The sequence below is a fragment of the Anoplolepis gracilipes genome, chromosome 7 (assembly GCF_047496725.1).
Source record: "Anoplolepis gracilipes chromosome 7, ASM4749672v1, whole genome shotgun sequence".
Lineage (NCBI taxonomy): Eukaryota > Metazoa > Arthropoda > Insecta > Hymenoptera > Formicidae > Anoplolepis > Anoplolepis gracilipes.
The window spans coordinates 10,228,356-10,249,973 of NC_132976.1; the positions used below are offsets into that span (position 1 = coordinate 10,228,356).

Genomic DNA, 21,618 nt, shown 5'->3' on the forward strand with positions numbered 1-21,618 from the left:
CTTACGGTAACATAATTAAAATTAAGACGCCGTTAGACACAACGGTGCATTTTAATCGAAAGGGGATCAATGAGAATCGACATATGGGGAACGTATTAAAATTATCGTTGCACTAATCTTTGCTCTTGAAAGTTGGCAGACGCCTATCAAGACGCTCGCGATATTCGTTCGCATATATCGATAACCCATCTCTGGTAATTAACGATAAATTGTTAATTATACCATGTATCGATTGATCTAATGAAACTAATTCATACAAATCCAAGTAACGTGCGCGGATCTTGGAGTAAAACGTCCGGAAAATATTCTACTTGATACGAGATCAAATATTAATTGAAAAAAATATTTCTTTAGAACACATTTAAAGATTTATTGGTTATCTTGTAGATAACAGAAAATTTTAAAAGTAATAGAAGAAAAAAGTCTAAAAAATAATATTTAATATTATTATTAAATAAAATAAATTAATAATTATAATATATATATATATATATATATATATATATTAACTTTATTAAATTAGACACGCGGACGCTACACATACAATTAAAATTAATTATATTTAATCATGTTTAAAGTAGAAAATTCTTTAAAATATACGATGCAAGAAAATTTTCTTATAATTGTAAGAACTCTTAAAACACATTTCTCTTAATTCTAACTACAAATAATACTTTCTTCGTAGATGGCCAAAGACTGCGCGCTTGAGTCTACTCGGAGTTCGTTGATCTAAGAGGCGATCAGGGTCGTCGCGGTGTAACAATAAGTTTGAAATCGCATTGAGCGCAGGTCACCCGATCGCGTCGATTTGTTCCTGCTCGTTTTCTTCGTCGACCCACCGATGTCATCTCACGCTCCAACACTCTGCGGTCACTCAATCGTCACGATCTACGAGACGCTTTACACGAAAGCCAGATTACTTCTCGGTCGCCAATAGAATGTTCCTGTTTATTAAGCCGCTTTTTTACGTCTATTACACCAAATAGTTCGCAAAAGTTGTCTTACGTCGCCTCTGTTAATTGCGAGAAACACCCTGGCGCATTACTTTGATAAAGAAATCTCTATTTAATTTGAAGATAAGTAGTTGTCTAAGCAAGCAGTGCAAAAACGAACATTACCCAATTGCAATAAGAAATTGAAATATCACGCCTTTTAATGTCAATTTAATCTTTTATATCCAAGTCCTTGTACCTATCTCGAGCGAAAAATTATGAAAAGACATATTGCATAATTACATAATTACATAATTACGTTTTGATTGACATAATAGAATTTTTTAAGATTATGAGATGTATGAACACTTTGATGTAATAATCAGTTTAAAAATGTAATCGGGATGCGTAATGGCTTAAAGACGATCTATTAAACATGTATGTGTTTCGCATATTATATATACTTATAGCTGTTGAAGTTAATGAAGATGCTCAAAACAGTACCGCAATGATTGCACCCAATTATCGTTAATTGTTAAGATTCGAGCTCTCACTCATCGCGGGTGTATGATACTGAGAGTGTTAATTTTATATAATCGTCACTTTCCTAAGCTATTATTTCCTCTCTTTATGCGTGTTTTGTCGCCACTAAAGAATTCTGTACTATATTTAATATATCATATATAGTGACTGACAGCTTAAACGATAATTAATCTCAACAACTTGAAAAAATTACACGTTATGGCTACAGTTATATACATATATTTTGCTACATATATAGTTATATATATATATATATATGTCTCAAAAGCAAAAATCATATATAATGTATAACACATTATATGTATGTGAACATATTTATTACATTAATTGTAGTTAATTATTATGACCTTTTATTGAAGCAAATAATATTAAATTTTTAATAAAGCTATGTTTAATTAGAGTTGTTTCATTAACGTATATTATTTTATATATTTTTATATATAATTGAAGGAACTAATAAAAATATAAAATTGTGTTAAAGTTTTTATTTCACACAAAGTGCGGACACTTTCGTCGCAGAAATATTTATTCGAGCTTTCGCTTTTATTCGTATCCTACTTACTTGCACGAGAATTGTAGTGTCATCGGGGATGGATTATCAGGTCGAAGGTGTGCGTGCTCTTCAATTAACCCTTTGCCGCGTATCGATAGTTCCGATCGGATTCACGCGAACAATCGCGACCGTATTTTCGTCACGCTGCCGACGTAGCGTGATTCGATGTTTTCCAACGATGCTGTGCGATCCAGCGTATCGACTGGCAATGAGAATTTTTCAGGGACAAAGCCCGAGTATATCAAGCCTCTTCCATGGTGACAACGTCCCGCCGGTTGTACTCCAGTTGTCTCATCATGCTGCGGAGTATAATAACTACGCTGTTATAGTCTCCGCGACGTCATAAAAAGAAGATTAAGGATGAGGGACACTTTGCTCTTAATGTTTTATATGAAACTAACTGCATGAGGTTTCTGTACATAAGAAACAAATAGAATGCAAGTGACTTCTTTTTTGTATTCCTTGACTTTTGATTTTTCTCGATGATGCTGAATAAGAGACGTGATTGTATCGGATGAATGTCTTTCTTGCATGAAGAAGGATGTTTTGATTGATAATTATGTGCAACTACATGTATATACGTTATAATGTTGGATGATAGTAAATATCGTTTAAAATAAAATTAGAAGAAGACTATAACACAAAAAGAAATGCTAAGAGAAAGTTTTATGCTCAACGTGTAGCAATAATTTTAATAATATTATATGCCATTAAACTAACGAATTCCTCTCATAGGATAAACTCGGATAAGATGGCCATAGTTTTTTAAAATGCAAAAAAAACATACTTTTATTTTTGTTATTTTTTAATAATGTTTGACATATTATCTTCACTGAAGCTTAAATTACGTAATATTATCGAAATTAAAAGGAAAATATTTAATAGAAATTTTATATTATCGAAATAGTACAACATTAAGCATTGGTCATCTTACTCAACTTTTAAGGAAGATGGCCATAATATTTATAAAAAAATAGTGAAAACAAAAATAAAAATTATAGGTCATATAATAATTTACATATCTTTATAATATGTCTAATGTCGATTACGATAGTTTTTAGTGGACAAGTGAAAAACTTTGCAGGTAGTCAAAAGTAAAAATATGTATGATATAAGATTCACAATATCGTTAATTCGAACAATATATGCACATAAACTACTGTAAATATCGATTATCTTTGATAATGACTAAAAAAAGCGCACTATGTAGCGATTATTGAAAAAATTACAGTCTATGGCCATCATACCCTAGTTTACCCTATATACATTACAGGATATATAAACTATTTTAACGGTATTATATATGAGACTGATTTTAATCGACGACAACTTGTCAGTTGTTCGCATTTTTCCGCTGATTTGCGGTACCTGCGTTAATTTTTGTTGTATGAAGTAACTAGACGTAGTATATAAGTTGCCCTGTATCTATAAATCGTAGTTATCTCTCGACCAGATTTTTTAATTAGACGGGAACTGTCGTCTGGAATTCAATTAATAATGACATTTTTGCTAATTAAAGTACCTTCAAGCGCTCGTTTATGGATGAAAAAAAGAAGATATAAATATTATACGATATATATAAATGTGGACGCTCATTACGTCTACGACTGGAGGCAACGGTGCTTGGTAACCTTGAACCAATTATGTATACTAATTATTTCACAAACCGGCCGTTTTGCATTTCGACGAGGTCATTGGTTGAAGAATTTTACGCTTTTACGTTTAACCGTACGATGCCTCGTAAATAATGACGTAGTAAGTGGCGTAATTATCTACATGGATCGCGGTGAGTTAACGAAACTGCGCGAGAGAAGATACGAAGCACCGGTTGCTCTTCGTTATTACGTAAAATAACATGTCGTTTCATGATTCGTAAAAGTTTACGAAACGCCATTTCGCATAAATTTAACGCTCTTACCAAGAAAATTGCATGAAATAAATTTCTAATTTTCTCACCACAACGCGTCTGGAAAGAATAATATACATAAATGTAGCTTTCTAAATTCCTCGTAATAACGTATGCAACAATGTACAACGTAAGTAGCTCCAATAACATTTAGAAATATAATTTCTACAATACTTTACGTTGGTCAACGTATTTAACATAAAGCCCAATACAATAAAGTGCCGAATGACATTCCCTGGCCGGATGTATACATCTATGTGCGTCTGCGAGATGGCATCATCACGAGCACGGCACCTAAGAATTTAATCAGGTACATATCGCTATTTACGTTCTCTCTTCATTTCTAAACGCGCCCGTTAGCTTCTCTAACAAAAGAACGTCTCTCGGGAACGGGAGTTCCGCATCTCCGAACGGATTCAGCTCCCCGACTCTCGCACGATCCACGTCGGATAAGAGGATCATATCCATTCGTATCCACGTCTGTCGCGACCACCGTGTGACATGGCGACGTGTCGGCGAAGAAACTGTCTCTCTGCTACGCATAAATCGCCGCAAATCCGCGCGTGGTCCCTCAGGAAAACCGGGCCGATTAGTCGACACTGAAAGTTGCCGAGCGGTACTTCAACGTTAACGGTGTCTCTCGCAATTAAGTCTACCCGCGTGCCTTCTTCGGCTTGCGCGTACCTCGCCACGTGTGCGTAAGTACGCGTGACGTGGCTCGCTTATAGTTACCCGTACACGACAATTACTTTTTAAATTGCCGGTGGACTCGCGATGAGAAGAAAGTTCAGGGTGACCGTGTCCCTCTTCTTTTTTCTTTCCCTCTCGCTCTTCTCTTTTTTCTCTGTCAGACACCTGTCTCTTGATCGTCCTCTTCGAGGAGGATTCCCTCCCGCTCGATTTATCTCTCTTACCTCGTGACCGGTCGATTATGTACGGTATAAGCGTGAGAAGAAATATCTCACTCTCCGCGGGATATATTCCCTAATACAGTGGTATATGTACAAAGATTTAGATATCGCGCTGACGGTTGAACGGGTTAATTACCGACGAGCTTACCGAACGCTCTTCATTCCCGTGGACTTCCTCAGTTCTCCAGGTGTATTAGCGAATTTGCCACGCACGGATATCAGGATGGGGACGCCTCTAATTACGTGATTATAATTGGAAATTGATCAATTTCGATGCGTCTACGTAAGTAACGTACGCCAGTACAGTTAGAAGATGCTCCAACTTATTAATAAGTCATAGGTGCGTGCATATCGCAGTACTAATTCTAATAAAAAATAATTAGCAATATATAAATTAATAATTAATGTAAGTGTAAGTGACTAATGTACACTAATGGGTATTCTTAAGAATGAATGAGATACAAGGCGAATTTATACAAGTAAATAATAACACACGTTTCTCTATATATGTAAAATATACTGGCATGTAAAAAGAGAACGCTATTTTTAAAAGTCTCTTACCATAGATTTTCTTATAAATAAAATAGTTATGCATGTCCTCTAATTTTTAAAGATAAATCTCATATTTGTCGATACATTTGCTTTATATAAATTTACCGACCTACTGAAACGACATATAGTTTATTGAAAGGATGCTTGCTCCTAACGAGATGTTAACACTCTGATCTTCGCGTAGATAATCAAGTTGTCTCGCATAACGGCTTCGATTTCTCAGCTCGAACCGCGACAACATATTGGTATGGCATGTCGCAATAGAGTGACGTAATTGCAAATCTAATTATACGAATAAATTTGCAGGTATATGTTAAACGTTGAAGACAAAAAATGTACATACATTTATTTCATTTCAGGACTTTTATCTTAAATATTTTATATACGGTTTAAATATCGCCAAAAAGTCTATCAATCTATAATCATCCGAAAACAACAAGTACAATTATCAAATAATTTAGGAAAATATAAATAGCAGACTTACTAAATTAAAATAAATAATAAAATTAAAAATAATAATTATATGTTAATATAAACGATTTTATAAATGTTTATTTTCGCGCTATTTGATATCTTATAGCTGTATTTAATTTTAATATCTCGCATTCCTTTGAGTTTTAATGCACATATACATATGTAAGATGTATGTGCCGATGAAAGAATCGTGTATCACGGTGATGATGCTGAAGCTTGCCGAGATCGCAGACCATACCTCCGTATAGTCAACGGAGGACGAAGCGATGCTTCCTATCTACTCGCTCGAAGAAATAAGATCATTGAACCGCGGAAGTCCCTATCTACCGCTCCAGAAGCATGCAGACAGACGATAATTAGTCCCCTGAATCTATCCGCGGTGATATAGATTTGTCGACGTGCATAACGGAGCCGCGGATTCTACCGCATCGGTAACGACCGGCAACTCTTCCCACGAAGAATCCGATCGGACACGCCTGTCCCGCCGGGAGAAAGAGAGGGGGAAGGAGGGAGGGGGGGGAGGAGGAGGAGAGAAACCCTCTACCCCATAAATAGCAACAGTATAGGCAGCACGACGACATCCCGTCGTCCATCGTTGTTGACTTACCTATATATAAGAGCGTAATACCCTTTAAGAAGTCTGATTCACGAAAGTGATTATGTAAAGCAGCATCTGAATCGCAGATTCGGAATTATCTGCGGACCACGCTGGTCCGTAGGTCACGCTCGCGGCCACGCATTATATGGGCATATAAGACCCTTGTCGTTCCTATCCATAATGATAAAGATCGAGAGTACACATCTCTTCGTATAATACGTGCTCCTCCGAGGATCACGTGCAAAAGAAGCACCGGGATCATTGCGATGTTGCATGATCTATGACTGTTAAGAAAATATAAAATAGCCGATGATGTAATGCTCGTTCGGAGTCTGTAATGTAACGAGGGGGATGTCGCACTCTGTGATCTTTGTGATCTGGAACGGAGATAACGAGATAAATCATTTGCAAGTATGTTTGAGGATTTGTAGCCTTTTGTCATTAACCTTTAGAAGGCCGGAAGATGTTATAATGATACCATCTCTCTCCTAGTTCGTCGGGCTACGTCATATTAGATCACGGTGATATTTACATTATACGGTTAAGTATAACAGTATAAGTTTCTGTAAGCCTTATAATAAATTTTCGTACGATTATTTGACGAATCTAGATTTATATTTTTGTTAAAAAATGAATTTTAAACAGACACATCTGTCAAGTATAAAATGTTTATAATTAGATTACTTACAAAGGCATAAAAAGTTACAAAATCTGTTTCCTTTTTATCTTCTTATCTTTTCATGCTAAAACGAATATATATTTTTTAGAATATAATTCGTAAAGTGTACACGCACACTTCAGCTTCACGATCACGTGCATCTCTCTTCGGAATCTGTATTCAAATAGGATTTCGCAGCTTCTTGGCAGGTAAAATCATTCGAGTCTTCCGTTTCATTACTTATCTCGATATAATTATGTCGACGATAATCGCGATCCAGATGGAAATTGTGTTTGAAATTTTCAAAGGCTAACCAGAGCTCCGCGATCTTCTGATCCATCTGTTTTACCAAATCATTACGATGCTGTTGAACCTCGAACTTAACGATATGCTCTATCTTATGTAGAAACTCGGTATCGTCTTTACATGACGTTGTCATTTCGGAACTGTTTGATTTGTAAGATTCGTCTTGTTCATCCACAGCCGTATTATTAGATAATTTATACGCTTCGCGTTTTTCTTTCCCAACAGTTGATGAATTGATTGCACTTTGCATTTTAAACCTAGAAATTATACACGTAATTATACATGTATCTGAATTTATTATGATATGAAATTATATAAAAATAATGGAAAATGTGACAATTAAACATCAATCACCATGCTTGAAATTGATCGCAAAATTCCATTAAACTACTTTCATGTAGATTAATAACGTCCTCCTTAAGTCGCTTCTCCCACACATCGATTTGCCTTCGAAAGTCCAAGTAAGACTTTACGCTTCGTTTCTCCAAGGTTTCCAAGTATCGTTGAATATAATCGTATACTTTCCTCGTGCTTTCCATCTCGTCGTGTATTCTCCTTCTCTCCGCCAATTGCCATCTGCCTATTTGAGAAGCGATCCTCTTTTCGTGGTCATTCCGCCAAGTCAGCAGATCTCTGTGAAGAATTTCGCATTTCTCGTGACTCTGGCATTTCTGCGGACTCTGGTGCTTCTTCAGAACGATGATCTCCCTCTCTGCCTGGGACAATCTGCGCTTAAGCTGTTCCACGGTGGTCTTCAAGGACTTGTCACGGAGACCAGTTTCCGCCTCGTCATTGTCGCCGGAAGCTTCCGCCTCTGGAACGCACATTCTTGTGTAAGCCAACAGGTACATGCATTCCATTTATTTTTACAGCGACATAATATAAAATATTACATAAAATATTAATAGAAAAATAAAAGAAAAATAAAAATACAATTTTTTTCTACACTTTATATGTACATGATATTATTTGAAATTATTTTTGAATTATATCTTGTTCTTCTTATCTTTATATTTTTTTATATTACATCTTGTGTACAGAATTGTACGTGTTTTATTTTTTAAAAATACTTTACAAAATTTCCAAAACGTGATAAAACCTTTAACAAAAATATCCGGTTTGAAGCAACAATAGCTGCCTTTGACTCTTTTAAGTTGGAAAAAATCCGGCTTTATTCGCTCATCTCCGGAGCTGCTGTCCCCTGCCGAATCACTCTGCTTATACTTCAAAGTGTCAAATCTACTTATCAGATTGTCATCGAATCCGATTTTCTCCCAATTCGCACAATGTTACCTCTTTATTACCATCCATTTTTCTCAATGTCTCTTGGCATCCTTTGTAAGGAGACCTTATCATTTTATAATCTTTTTCTTCTCGTTCGCTAAAATTGCTAGATTGAAACATCTCTTTGAAACACAGCGTGGATTCTGATTCCTCTTCTATAGGTGACAAGCTACGGATTTCTTCAAAATTCCTCTCGTTTCTTTGCATATTTCCTATACTATTTTTTATATACTCGTCGTCATCTACATTATAATAGTAGCAATAATAACAGAATATATATATACATAGATATTGTACATTACATATTTCAACATATATAAAATTAGAAGATTCAAAATTTTGATTATATTTCTTAAAAAGTATTTTTATGTAATTTGTTTATTACTTTATCACAATATTTCATTAATGTTTGTTTAAACAAATTAATTTCATGTTACATGTATTAATTATGATATAATTATGTGCATTAGAGAAAACTGTGGTGTTAAAATATATGTTTGAACGTTCGATATTAATCATTTTATATTTGTTAAAGTCTGCTAAAGTCATATATTTTAAACAATTAAACTAACTTATAGCTGCTTTCACTGTTGATTTACAAAGGATCATTTTCTCATGTATTTGATAGGAAATTCTGACTTTCCTCACTTTGTGTTACACACATCGAGATAGAGAGCAGGAAAGAGAAATCCACTTTTTTCTGTCAACGTCCTTTGGTTGTTCGATGGAAAAATAAGCGGGGAGAAGGAGATACGGTAGGTATGTACAACGGTAGAACAGAACAAGAACGAGCTTAATGGCACTGTAACTCCGGTAGCGGACAATTTTCAATTTCGCTGACTCGTACGGAAGTAGCTTTCCCACCTCCGTGGCGGAATTGAGACGTCGTTTACGAGTCACGGGGCACTTGGCACCACCGGATTTGACATGGACAGCTGGTCGCATTGGATACATTAGAAGCACCGTACGGGAAAGGAGCCGGATTTCCCCGCATAGAGTTGCGAAGTTACCTTAACCCTTTCACTGCTTAACCCCGAATGATATCCGTCTGTTTGTCGGGATTGACTCTATAAACTGTTTTATCTCATCTGATAAAATAATACACGGACTTTATCTAATTTATTAATGAAATTTCTTTCAAATATTATTAACAGTATAACAAAATAATTTTTTCAAGGTATACCTAAATGTGATTTCAAATTTTGATAACATACAATAAAATATTCCTATTCTTTTATTTAATATATATAAGATTTATGTTGTCATTGATTTATATCTAATTTTATATGCAGTTGTATATTTTTTAATTTATTATATGTAAGCAAAGGATGCCATAGAAATCTTACTTTCTTTCTGTACACGTTGAACCTAGCTGTTGCATCTTCAGTATCTAATCAGGAAACAATAGTACATATATAATAAATTAAAAATAAATAAGTATCTAATATAAAAATGCGTATAGACTCTGCAACAACTGTCGAAAATATATTTTTCGGTCTACATCACACATCTAGGTTATTATTTAATAATTGATTCTTGCGATGTTCGCTCTGCATATACGGAAACGTTTCCAAAACGGGGGAAGTAGATCGCAGCATGCGTGGCAAACCGTGAACTATGAAAAGTTGTATTAAATAAAATTAAAAAACAAACGAGCCCTTACAACTTTGGAGATAACGACGCGAGTCGCTTCTCTCGACATCCTAGTTTTACGGAAACAGCCATAAGATCGGCCGCGTGAGAATATTTGCAATAAACAGCAAGTGCAACGAGAGAAGAGTAACGAAGGCGCTCTTGCACACAAGAGGTGAAAGAATGAATGCAAGAACAGTAAGGAGCGAGAGGAGTCGCACGGTGCGGTATGGACATAGCGGTTTTAGCGGTAGATAGTCTTAGATAACACGCTCATTTGCATAGGTAAGCGCATAAATGAAGAGCATAAAAGTGGCGTAATATATTGCGGTGCACGCGGTCTACGTGAGGATACGTGAAGAAACGCTAGCTCATGACAGATCGAGCCTCTTGGCTCAGATTTTATAGAGCCGGGTCTAAAGTGTCGGTAGTCTATTATAAATAATTAACAGGCGCGATACTGATTTTCCAATCATTAAAATACCTAGATATTATTAAAATATAACTTTTCAAAAATTCCACATTCTATAATAATATGTGATAAAGAAATAATAATCGAAATCCACACTAGAGTTTTTTCGTAACAATTATATATGTATCCATGAAGATTTATTGGGAGGTGTGAGAATTTTTTCTTATTGTAAAACTACTTAAATTTACTCGTTAATATATTTGACAAATTAGATTAAAAAATTTTCTAACAATTACCGCAGTTAATCTAAATATACTTTAACTCGTGCGACATAGCTGATTAGATACGTAATATTCCTATAGGCAAAATTCCATGTAAATGAAAAGGATGGAAACGGTTTGCCATTGTTTTATCAGCTCGACGGAATACCGATAACGGGGATCGTGGGACTGCTCGTTTAGCAATCGCGAGAAAATCCGTGGAAGCGAAGGAGAATTAACAAGTTTCGTTCTACGCGATTGTATTTGTTGCCGTTATCCAATTGTAAAACGATGCGATCAAAACAATTATCTTGAGTTAAATGATCTAATGAACAAGTATGCTGTGCTCGCCAAAAGAATTCTGAACATTAAATTTTAATTGTACTATAATTAATTATATTTATAGTTTATTTTTTTGTTTTTCTTATATAATTAATATTTTATCTGTTGTTATATAGTTGTTATATATTATATATATTATTATAATTGATTTATATCATATTCTTTCCACAGCACAAAACACTTGATTACATAGATAATATGAAATTAAAATATCATCCATCTATAACGAAATTAATTGCGAAATCAAATCGTTTCAATAAGATTTCTTTTGGCATATCATGAATCTTTAATTGAGTGTCCTTACTAAAATGATTCACTTTCAAGTTCACCTGTTGAAGAACAAATATCGGCAGCCGGTTATTGCACTGCACATAATAGAGAATATGAACCATGCTGAAAGTGACTCATCTATTTCGTTCAAAGTGACTATTCTAGAAGTCGATTGGCTTTGACGGTAGCTGAGCCGCTCGACTAACTTTTCATCCATCTCCAACAGCATGTCATTAGAGAAAAACATGTCTGCAATTAAAAACAAAAAATACCTGCAATTAGCCCTGCGAACGCCTACGTCTTTAATTAATTTTGCGGATTTTATCCGCCACCTGTGTAGAAAAGAAATAATCGCAGCAAATTTATTCAAGGTTGGGCTCTTTAACCTCTTGACTCTATTCTCTCAGTGTTCGAGTTATTTCTATGGAATTATCATGATTAGAGATAATTATTTTTTTGACATTATCGCAATTGAAGTATCTTTCTTATATGTTTAAAAAGCTGTAAAAAACCTAAAAGCATAGAAATAATAAAAACCTGAGATTTTTTCTATTTATAAAACCGATAGCGAATATAATGGTGACGACGATACTAACGATAGACATAACTTTATTTATGCGGTTGTGTGTGGTACCAAGTGGGGATGCAACGATAAATGAGATGATAAACGGTTAGAGAGTGCAGCTTTCCTCTCTCTCTTGTTTTCGCTGACTTTAAACTTCTCAAGAACACCGCGGTGGAAAAGCAACGGAAGCCGCGTGGAAGCCCAAGAGTATTCGCGGGATGAGTTAACAGTATCATACCGATGCGATCCCGATGCGACTATCTTGCCACGACGGTACCCACGGCGAGGAGGAACGATCGAGCGAATAGCGGCCGTGAAATCGCGATACGAGACGATACTTCGTGTCCGTATAGAATGATTAGAGAACCAAGAGAAGTGATTCTCACGCGACTCGCTTGATTAACGGCCTATTCTTGCCATTTTTCTTTATATGATTATTTGTTTTTTCACTGAGAGAGGCACGGACATATTCAAGAAAAAGTGGCTTAATCTTTATTTCAATAATTAATTGCAATAATTTAATTTGATACAAAATATTAATCGATGACGAGTAAAAGATTTTTGTTGGATTGATTTAATCTAAAATTAAGACAAATTTTTAAATATTTCACTCTCTACTATCGAACGGTATATAATAATAATAAATTAAGGTGTGAGTAGAAAACTCTCTCTTTCTTTGCATTACATTATACAAAATACAACTTGTTAATACTAATAAATTATATTGTAATAAGTATGAATAGGTTACTACGAGAAAATATCCAAAGGAACTTTCACAATACCTTCAATGATGCAAGTAAGAGAGACGTAGTCGGGTAAGATATCCTGTTAAATGAAGCTGTTGATGAAGTTGTTGAAGATGCAGATCGTTGTTGGGATATCAACGCATACCGGGTTGCGATTACGTGTCGGCTTTTAATGCAGACATTGGGTCGCTTTGGCGGATGTTCGTGCCGTGTACGGGACGAATGGAAGAAATGCAGACACGTTTTTTTCACTGACAGACACGTGTGTGCAGCGCATAGCTCCCTTCCGCAATTTATGCGGAATCCAGTCTCAGGGCGCCGCGTGGAGCCCTTATACAATGAAACGTCACAGGAAGTTGCACTTTAAACTGTATCCCGCGCGCGCATTCAGCTGTTAATGAAACACTACGTGATTTCATTAACAGTTAAACGTGTGCAATTTATAATTGCGTAACTTCGTACATTTAACTGTTAACTACGTAATCGTCGTGCGCGAACGCAATGCTAATATTTTTCATCTAATTTTCACATGTTAATTATTGAAATGCGCATATTACAATCAAGATTATAGAATAATTCCATATTATTTTGAAACAATTGTATATTTGCAATGTGTCGTTTATATGATAATTGTTTAATTTAATTACTTTACAGTTCTCTTCCCCCTTTCTTTCTTTCTCTCTCTACAACATCTGTGACGATAAAATAATAGATATATAAGATGTTTATTGTCACCGATATATATTTATCTAAGAATAATAATTTTTATAAATTGTATTACCATTTTCTCTTCTCTCTTTTTCTTTCTTTAGTCACATACAAATAAAAAACGTGAGCAATTTATAAATCTTATAATCACTATTTTAATATGATAATTCTTGAAAACCACTTATTCTATTATAATATATAAGTTTACATAAATTTATATATGCAAGTTATATATAAATATTATAAAATAGAGTTGTATAATTGCGCAATGTCTATTTTACAGTTTTTCTTAGATAATTTACATATTTATACGTCTAAAAATAGTTAAAATGTTGCCGCAGAGTTTTTGATTAACAATCAGCATTAAAATGTATTTACATAATTCATACTTTATATCCATGCTCCTCTCGATTTTCCTCTTAAATAGAAATTTACGTATGCCGCGATACATTTTTTATTGCACCGATCGCGACGATAGCATACGGGAATGACGAGGTCCTAAGATCTGTGATAAAGCTACGTCCACACGAGAAGAGGCGCGGGATAGAGAAGAACGAGCATGTGGGTGAAGGCTGGAGGGCTCTCCAGGATGTGTCGAAAGTGAAACTCAAGGCCTCGTACAGTCTTTCGTTGTGTACATGCATGTATATGCATGACCATTGTCCGCCCTCATACGGGCTCGATCATGGTTCACGATAAGCTTCGATCTAGGTCCTTGGAGGAGATCTGCTCAACAATCGTGGATTCTCGGTAATGTTATTAAAAAAAAATGTCCATAGAGATGCGAAATCTGAGCAAACCCCTTAATGTGCTCTTTTCGTGTTCTTGAGATTTTCTGCTTCTGATTGCTTTCTTTGATCTCATATAAGTAAAAAAATGATGATCCTTACACTGCGTGCTTGCGTGTACTCGGTATGAAACACGTAAGAAGCATACATACTAAAAAATATTGAATTACATTTATTAATAAGATAATATATTCAAATTGAGATGTATGCAAATAATGATGCATCTCCTTTTCTTTTCAGAAGCAAATTAACGTTGCCATTTCTATAATATTTTAAACACTGTGAAATCCCGATATAACGCAAATCTGTTATATTTTGATAACGTGTTTAAGATTTTGTTTTTCAATGAAAAAAAATACTTACACAAATTGAAGCAAGTTAGATTAATAATCGGTACTATGCAGCCATGCTCGAGTAAGATTGGAAAGATAAGATTACCGATCATGGCTCCAACTCTTCCTATTATCATTTGCATGCTCACTGCCATGGCTCTGACAAATAAATATAAAATTGAACATACTGTGTTAATTATTTACATATTTTATTTTATTTTTTTTAAGTTAGCGTAAACTTTATAAATTTAAATGACAAACCTCAAAGATGTGGGAAACAGCAAAACAGCCGCGCCAACCGTAACATTAAAAGCTTTGCTCAATAATCCAACGTACAAACACGTAAGTATAAGAGTAGTTAATGAATTTGTAGACCAGATTAAGGATATACAACACAGAAGCGCACATCCGTGACTGACAACTATATCAAGAAATAATTAATAAAAAATTAATACAAAAAGACGAAACTATTTTCTTTCTGTTGCTCTCTTCTAAATAATAATAGGCAATTTGTATAAATGGAAAACAACTTACGTGCAAGATATTTGTGCTGAAGATAATTAACGAAGATGCTGGCACACAATATACAAACACTAGCAGTAAATGATACAAGAATACTATCGATGTACATTGAATCTGCTATAACAATCTGAAATAATCAATTTATTAGACAGAGAGTATAGCAAAATTAAAAAAAAAACATATAAATATTTTTTATATTTAATTATGACATTTTTTAAATTGACATTTATTTGTATGTATATTAATAGATATATATCTTATCTCACTGTTTCACAATTTGACATTTCCTTCAATGCAGCAGTTTTATTGTCTTTAATAGATGTCGAAATATCCAGTATTTCGCAAAATGTAGGATTAGTTATGTTAGTATCAAGGCTGTTAAAGTTCTCTACCATCGCAAACAGCTGTGGTTGCCAGAGGCGAACGGTATTTAAACTATAAATGTAACGAATATAGGAAATATTAATATAAATATCACACAATAAAGTTAAATAAGTTATTAAATGAGTAAGATTTATTAAATAAATGTGTTTAAATGTATAAATGTGAATCGAAATGAAAAATATAATTCAGTGATTATTTAAATAATTAATGAATAATATTTATCTCATTGCAATTTAGCAACTGCACATAAATATAATTTATATCTGTATCATTATTTAAATGAAAAGATAAAAAGTTTCTATACACATCTGTAGACAGAAGATTAACTTTATAATATGCTATCGAAAATTCCATTGCTTATTACTCTGCAAATTAATCGTCTTATTTATTTTTGTCGTTATCAAGATTTATATCAATGGAAAATTTTCACCGAGTTCGATAATGCTCTTTGCGAGAAAATAAAAAGGATGTTTAATTTAATTGCAAATTGCAGAATTAATCCGATAAACAGCGCCGTTTTATTATATATTTGCCATTGTTAGTCTGACATCCTTTAATTTAGTAGAAGATTTTAATAGATTTCTCTAAAGCGAGGATGATGTGTATTCAGTTTTATTTTTGTCTCCTCGACTGATATCTTTAGTAGAAGAATTTAGTAGAACACGTGATATGCAAGGTGTATGGCGTCCGGGACGATATGTATCCAAATATATCTCGGCGAAATATACAGAAATAAATGCGCGATATATCTTACATGCGTTGATAAGGTCATAAAATCTGTCATTTAACCATCAGCGTAGCACTTGTACAACTAACTGCGGTTTTAAACTTTTACGACGAATGATGTATCTTATTATATCTCGTAAAAAGCATCGCGTGGTTTTACGCATTCATCACGTGTACACACATTACGCTACTACTCTAACCATTCTGATAGCTCTGATTTACGACAATCATGACAATCACCTTTCGGGGATTCGCAATTGTTATACCACTAATAATAAGGAAAACGGATTCTACAATAATTTTACAATGTTATTCACAATTATTGTGAATAGTCTAAGTTGCATAAATTAATATGTTGTATATGTATATATATATATATATATATATATATATATATATATATATACATTATGTTACGATTATTGTGAATATCCTACAAGTTGAATAATATTATATATATATTATTATTCAACTTGCAGGATATTCACAATAATCGTAACATTGTAAAATCAATTTTCCTATAATAATTGCAAATGTCTGCAAGGTGATGTATGGACAAATCTATATCGATTATCTTGTCTCAATACTTTTATGCATAGAATGACATGAAGAACCAATTGGTATAATGAAAACACATAATTCTTTTAAAGAGAAAATATGTAACAAATAGTTATATATTTTTTTCTTTAAGATAACTATGTATTTTTCTTTACACCGATTGATTCCTCCCATTATTATTCACCATAAATACTCACCATAACATTCCGCAAAATTGTACGGTAACAAATAACAATATACGCGGCAGATTTGGATACAAAAACATAGATTTCATCTGTTGAATTCCATCTTTTACAGATTTCGTATTATTTTGAGATTTTGATGAATGCGATTGCTCTATAGTATTGTTTAAATTTACATCTCCCAGAGCACGTATCTAATAAAGAAAAATGTGAAACATTTGTATTCCTTTTTGTTTTACTCTGTTATCTAAACAACTTTATATAAACTGGTACAATTATTATATATTATGGTAGTGTATATGCGCTTACAGAATAATTATCCTTAGATAGACCAGTGTTTATACAGTAGATTTTTCTAAAAACTTCAAGTGCATCTTCATTACGATCTTGTGCCATCAAAAACTTGGGACTCTCTGGAAAAAAATATATGCTGATGGCGCCTATCAACATTGGTATCCCACAGACGGATAGATATATTCTCCAGGAATTATAGACAAAAGCACCGTCCCAAAGAACAATTGACCATGGCTGTGGAACCACTAACCAAGCTAATGCTACAATAAATATTTTTATTATTAAATGTTTTATAAGAAAGTAAATTTATATAGAGTGAGTCATGGAAATCTGACAAGTTTCAAAATGAAATAAATAAATGAATTATTTAAATATTTATTTTAATTTAAATATTTATTTCTTGTTACATAACAATAGTATATGGAATGTCATTTAAATGTATTATTTCATTTTATTTTTTTTAAATTAAATTTCTAAAAAATGTTTTACATTTTTCAAATGTCTTCCGGATTTATTCTACATTGTTGTAATCTGTAATGTAAGTTTTGCATCGCTGTTTACACTATGATGTCTGGTATGGCTGTAATTTTTTTCTATATATTAGCTTTAAATTTATTAATATACAAATACCGATATGAAATTTGATATATTAAAACAATGTAGGACATTTGACAAATGTGAAAAAATTTTTTTTAATTTTAAAAAATGAATAAGATGAAGTAATTTATATAATACTCAAATGGCATTCTATATCCTATTGTTGTCTAACGAGAAATAAATATTTAAATTATATTTTATTTATTTATTTTATTTGAAAATCTTCAGGTTTCCATAACTCTAATATTAGATAAATAATTGTTTATTTAATTTATCTTTTATAACAAAATTGTTTTACCTGCATTAACTACAGATCCGAATGAAACGGAGAAGCCGACAAGAATCGGAATTTTTGCTCTACTTTTTTCGCCAAAAAATTCCGAGCAGTATGCGACAAGAGTGGCATGCGGTCCACTTACACTAATATGAGAAAAATAAAACCAGTCGTTAATTCTGTCGTTAATTCTTGAGTGACGAATATTCTATCATTCATTCTTAAGTAACGAAACACAGAAGAAATTGATATTCAAATTAAAATTGATTAATTCGTTGCTTTTTTCCGAATAGCCATCAAATTAATATAATATAGTGTAATATTTCTCTCACATAAAACCACTGAGAAATTTGAAGAATACAAGCATCTCAAAATTTTGCGAGAAACCTGCGAGTATATTACAGATACCATCTGCCATATAGCCATATAATATAATTTTCCTTCTTCCTTTAACGTCAGCGAGGTATCCCCACATAAAACCACTCAACACCATACCTGTAGCATTTTGTACACATGTATGAATAGATATACAGATATTTTATCTCTTATATTATTTTTATATATCATTAAAATTTTATATATCATTTTATAACAATTCCATCGTTTCAATATGATGTTATCTTAAAATGCATTAAAAGTAATTCAAAACGCCATGTTATGTACTACTCACCTACATAAGTGACGGCGTTTAAAAGCCCTTTGTTAAATAGTGACAATCCTAAATCGCACTCTGCCGATGCAAGTATCATCGACATATTAGCTGTGTCTATACAAGATCCCCATGAAACTGGGATAATCCCGAGAATGAGAAGATATTGGAATTTTCCGGTTCCAGCGACGGTGATCGCCGTTTCGAAATCCGCGATTTTCGCATTTGGTACATCTTCAATCACAACTGCAAATACATATATATGTAATTCTAAAAAGTTGCTATATATACATATTTGCACGTTTGAAATATGTTAACAGAAAGATAAAAACTAAATAATTATTAACAATACAGAAGCTCGTGATTAAAACCAGAAAGGCACTATAAAGTTTCAATATCACACCTAAGTAAAATCAAACTTCATTTGATAAATATTTATGAATTATATACTTACTCGAATCTTGTTGTTGAATCTTTTTCTTCCCAGGTATATTAATATTAGACGTGTTATTGTATGACATCGCGTACTATCTATTTCACGAGATATTATTAAAAAATTATTATGCAACACATGATCTACGATCGAAACAATTTCTGAATTTCCGGTACGCACACGTCAAAACGAGATCTTGTTCTGGTTCTGTCGCATAAAAGCGTATTCGATAATAGTGATAACAGGAGATAACACTTATATACAGTACACCCTTCTGTAGATGCTGTATGTACATATAGATGCAACAGAAAGATCTCTGGCAGTGAGCTGATGAAATCAGTTTTCGTTTTCAAAGATATTTTTACTCCGTCATCTTTCTGAGTTCATCACGTTTAATTTCTCGCAAACGTTTTTATCACAAAGTAAATTAGTATCCTTAATCCGCTGATTTATTACGATCACGCCGACAATTTTGATATTTGACGAGAATCATATACACAATCGACATATATACATACAATATTTTTAATCTATATTTAATTGCTTTGATTTTTACCAATGTGCATAAATTTTAATAGGAATCTATAAAAATATAATAATATAAAGAGAAAGAGCGCATACATTAATCTCTGTTATACAAACTGCAATGTTAAATTAATATCAATTATAAAATAATTAAAATGATAGTAACATTCGAGATGTGACATTTATTGATTTTATTTTGGAAATAATCACATTGGCCCAGTTTTAAGAATACCATTTACCTTTATCCGTTTTTAAATTGACTCTATATTTCTCTGACTTTATTCAGGTCAGTTTATTTTTTATTTTAATTGCATTCTTTTACTATCAATTTTATAAATGTCATGTTATTTTTAATTTTTTATTTTTTTAAATTTTATAAGATAATAAGTGTGACTATCTCTTATTATTCTCTCTCTCTTCAAAATTTTATTTAAACATTTCCATTTATATATTCTCTCTCTCTCTCTCTCTCTCTCTCTCTCTCTCTCTCTCTCTCTCTCTCTCTCTCTCTTTTTGTACTGGTTTAAAATTTATATGAATATGATACTAACAGATTAAACTACTTAAATGACAATTCATTTTGTTAGACGAAAAAGCAGTGGTAAAAAAAGAACTGTTAAATAACGTAATAATTCTAGACTTTCGTATAAGTTATGATGTTCAAAGAATGCGGTAGTTCTCTTTTCCTATTGTTTTTTGTGTAACAAGCGAGTGTGCGAAGTAGATTCTTCGAGTTTACGACCTCAGTTCTTTATAATTGGTAGACTCAATTTCACGGATACAAGATAAAAGATTTGCAAAGATTAACTATGTCTCGAGGCTTTGATACAAATTAGAAATTTTTTTTAAAAATCTCCAGAAATCTTTGTCAAATCATAGATTGTTATCTTTTTCTCTTGTAATATCTGAGATATCTTATCTCTCTAATCAAATATGTATAGTATAAGTATAAAGATATAAAGACATTCTCATGTATTTATGTACGTAGGCTCATAAATTACTTTATTAAATATTAGTCTGTAAAATCTTGTATAATACATAACAAACTTTAACAAAGTATTTTGCGGATTTATTATAACAAGTAGTCTGTAAGTTTATAATCCATTTGATAAGAAACTGTAAAGAAAGTTATATTTTGCTGAAAATTCTCTTAATCTTCAATCGAGGGGTTGGTCACTGAGATAATTTTTGTACAAGGGCTAGGTAATTCAGCGGCAATCTCAGCAAAATTTTGGCTAATCCAAGGTTATTTTTGGTAAATCTAAATAATCTTTAGCGTTAAAATAATTTAAAGAAAAATTTCTTTTTCAAAATTTATTTTTAATTTAAGATACTATTAGGTAATCTTAAGTAATCCAAGGTATAATTTAAGGGTAATCCGTATCAAAGGGTAATTTTTGTACATTATAACTGTTAGTGACCAACCCCTCGTCTTTAATCAAGCAGTGTTTGTTTGTTATTATATATTTATAGTTCTTACACGTTATATATTTTTTCAATTTTTTTATTTACTCGTCATCTTTACTAAGATCAATCTATAGATATTATCATATAAAAAGTTTTTCTTCCAGAGCAACTAATCGTTCACATATATTTAAAATATATTTAACATATATAGCAAAGACAAAAATATATAATTATTATGTTATATATTATATTATATATTTAATATACTTTTTAGCGAAATTTGCAAAGATTTGAC

The 21,618-nt window shown here is 32.7% G+C and overlaps 2 protein-coding genes and 1 long non-coding RNA gene across 3 annotated transcripts in view; 1 reads left to right on the forward strand and 2 right to left on the reverse strand.

Moving 5' to 3' along the window:
- LOC140668215 (uncharacterized) overlaps positions 1 to 21,618 on the forward strand; it is a 240,807-nt gene that overhangs the window by 218,281 nt on the left and 908 nt on the right. The gene's annotated exons all lie outside the window — the stretch shown is intronic.
- Positions 7,279 to 11,862, reverse strand: LOC140667631 (uncharacterized). The gene is made up of 6 exons (XM_072895773.1): positions 11,836 to 11,862; positions 10,399 to 10,411; positions 8,738 to 8,929; positions 8,554 to 8,634; positions 7,788 to 8,244; positions 7,279 to 7,690 (listed from the first exon to the last, which is right to left on the reverse strand). Exons 1-6 carry the CDS (start codon positions 11,860 to 11,862, stop codon positions 7,279 to 7,281), a joined length of 1,182 nt encoding a protein of 393 aa, XP_072751874.1.
- Positions 13,734 to 19,685, reverse strand: LOC140667960 (uncharacterized). Its single transcript, XM_072896409.1, has 11 exons — positions 19,413 to 19,685; positions 18,980 to 19,204; positions 18,642 to 18,804; positions 18,334 to 18,455; positions 17,454 to 17,698; positions 17,160 to 17,338; positions 15,561 to 15,729; positions 15,307 to 15,421; positions 15,034 to 15,193; positions 14,804 to 14,931; positions 13,734 to 14,591 (listed from the first exon to the last, which is right to left on the reverse strand). The coding sequence occupies exons 1-11, from the start codon at positions 19,477 to 19,479 to the stop codon at positions 14,539 to 14,541; spliced, it is 1,626 nt and encodes a 541-aa protein (XP_072752510.1). The 5' UTR covers positions 19,480 to 19,685; the 3' UTR covers positions 13,734 to 14,538.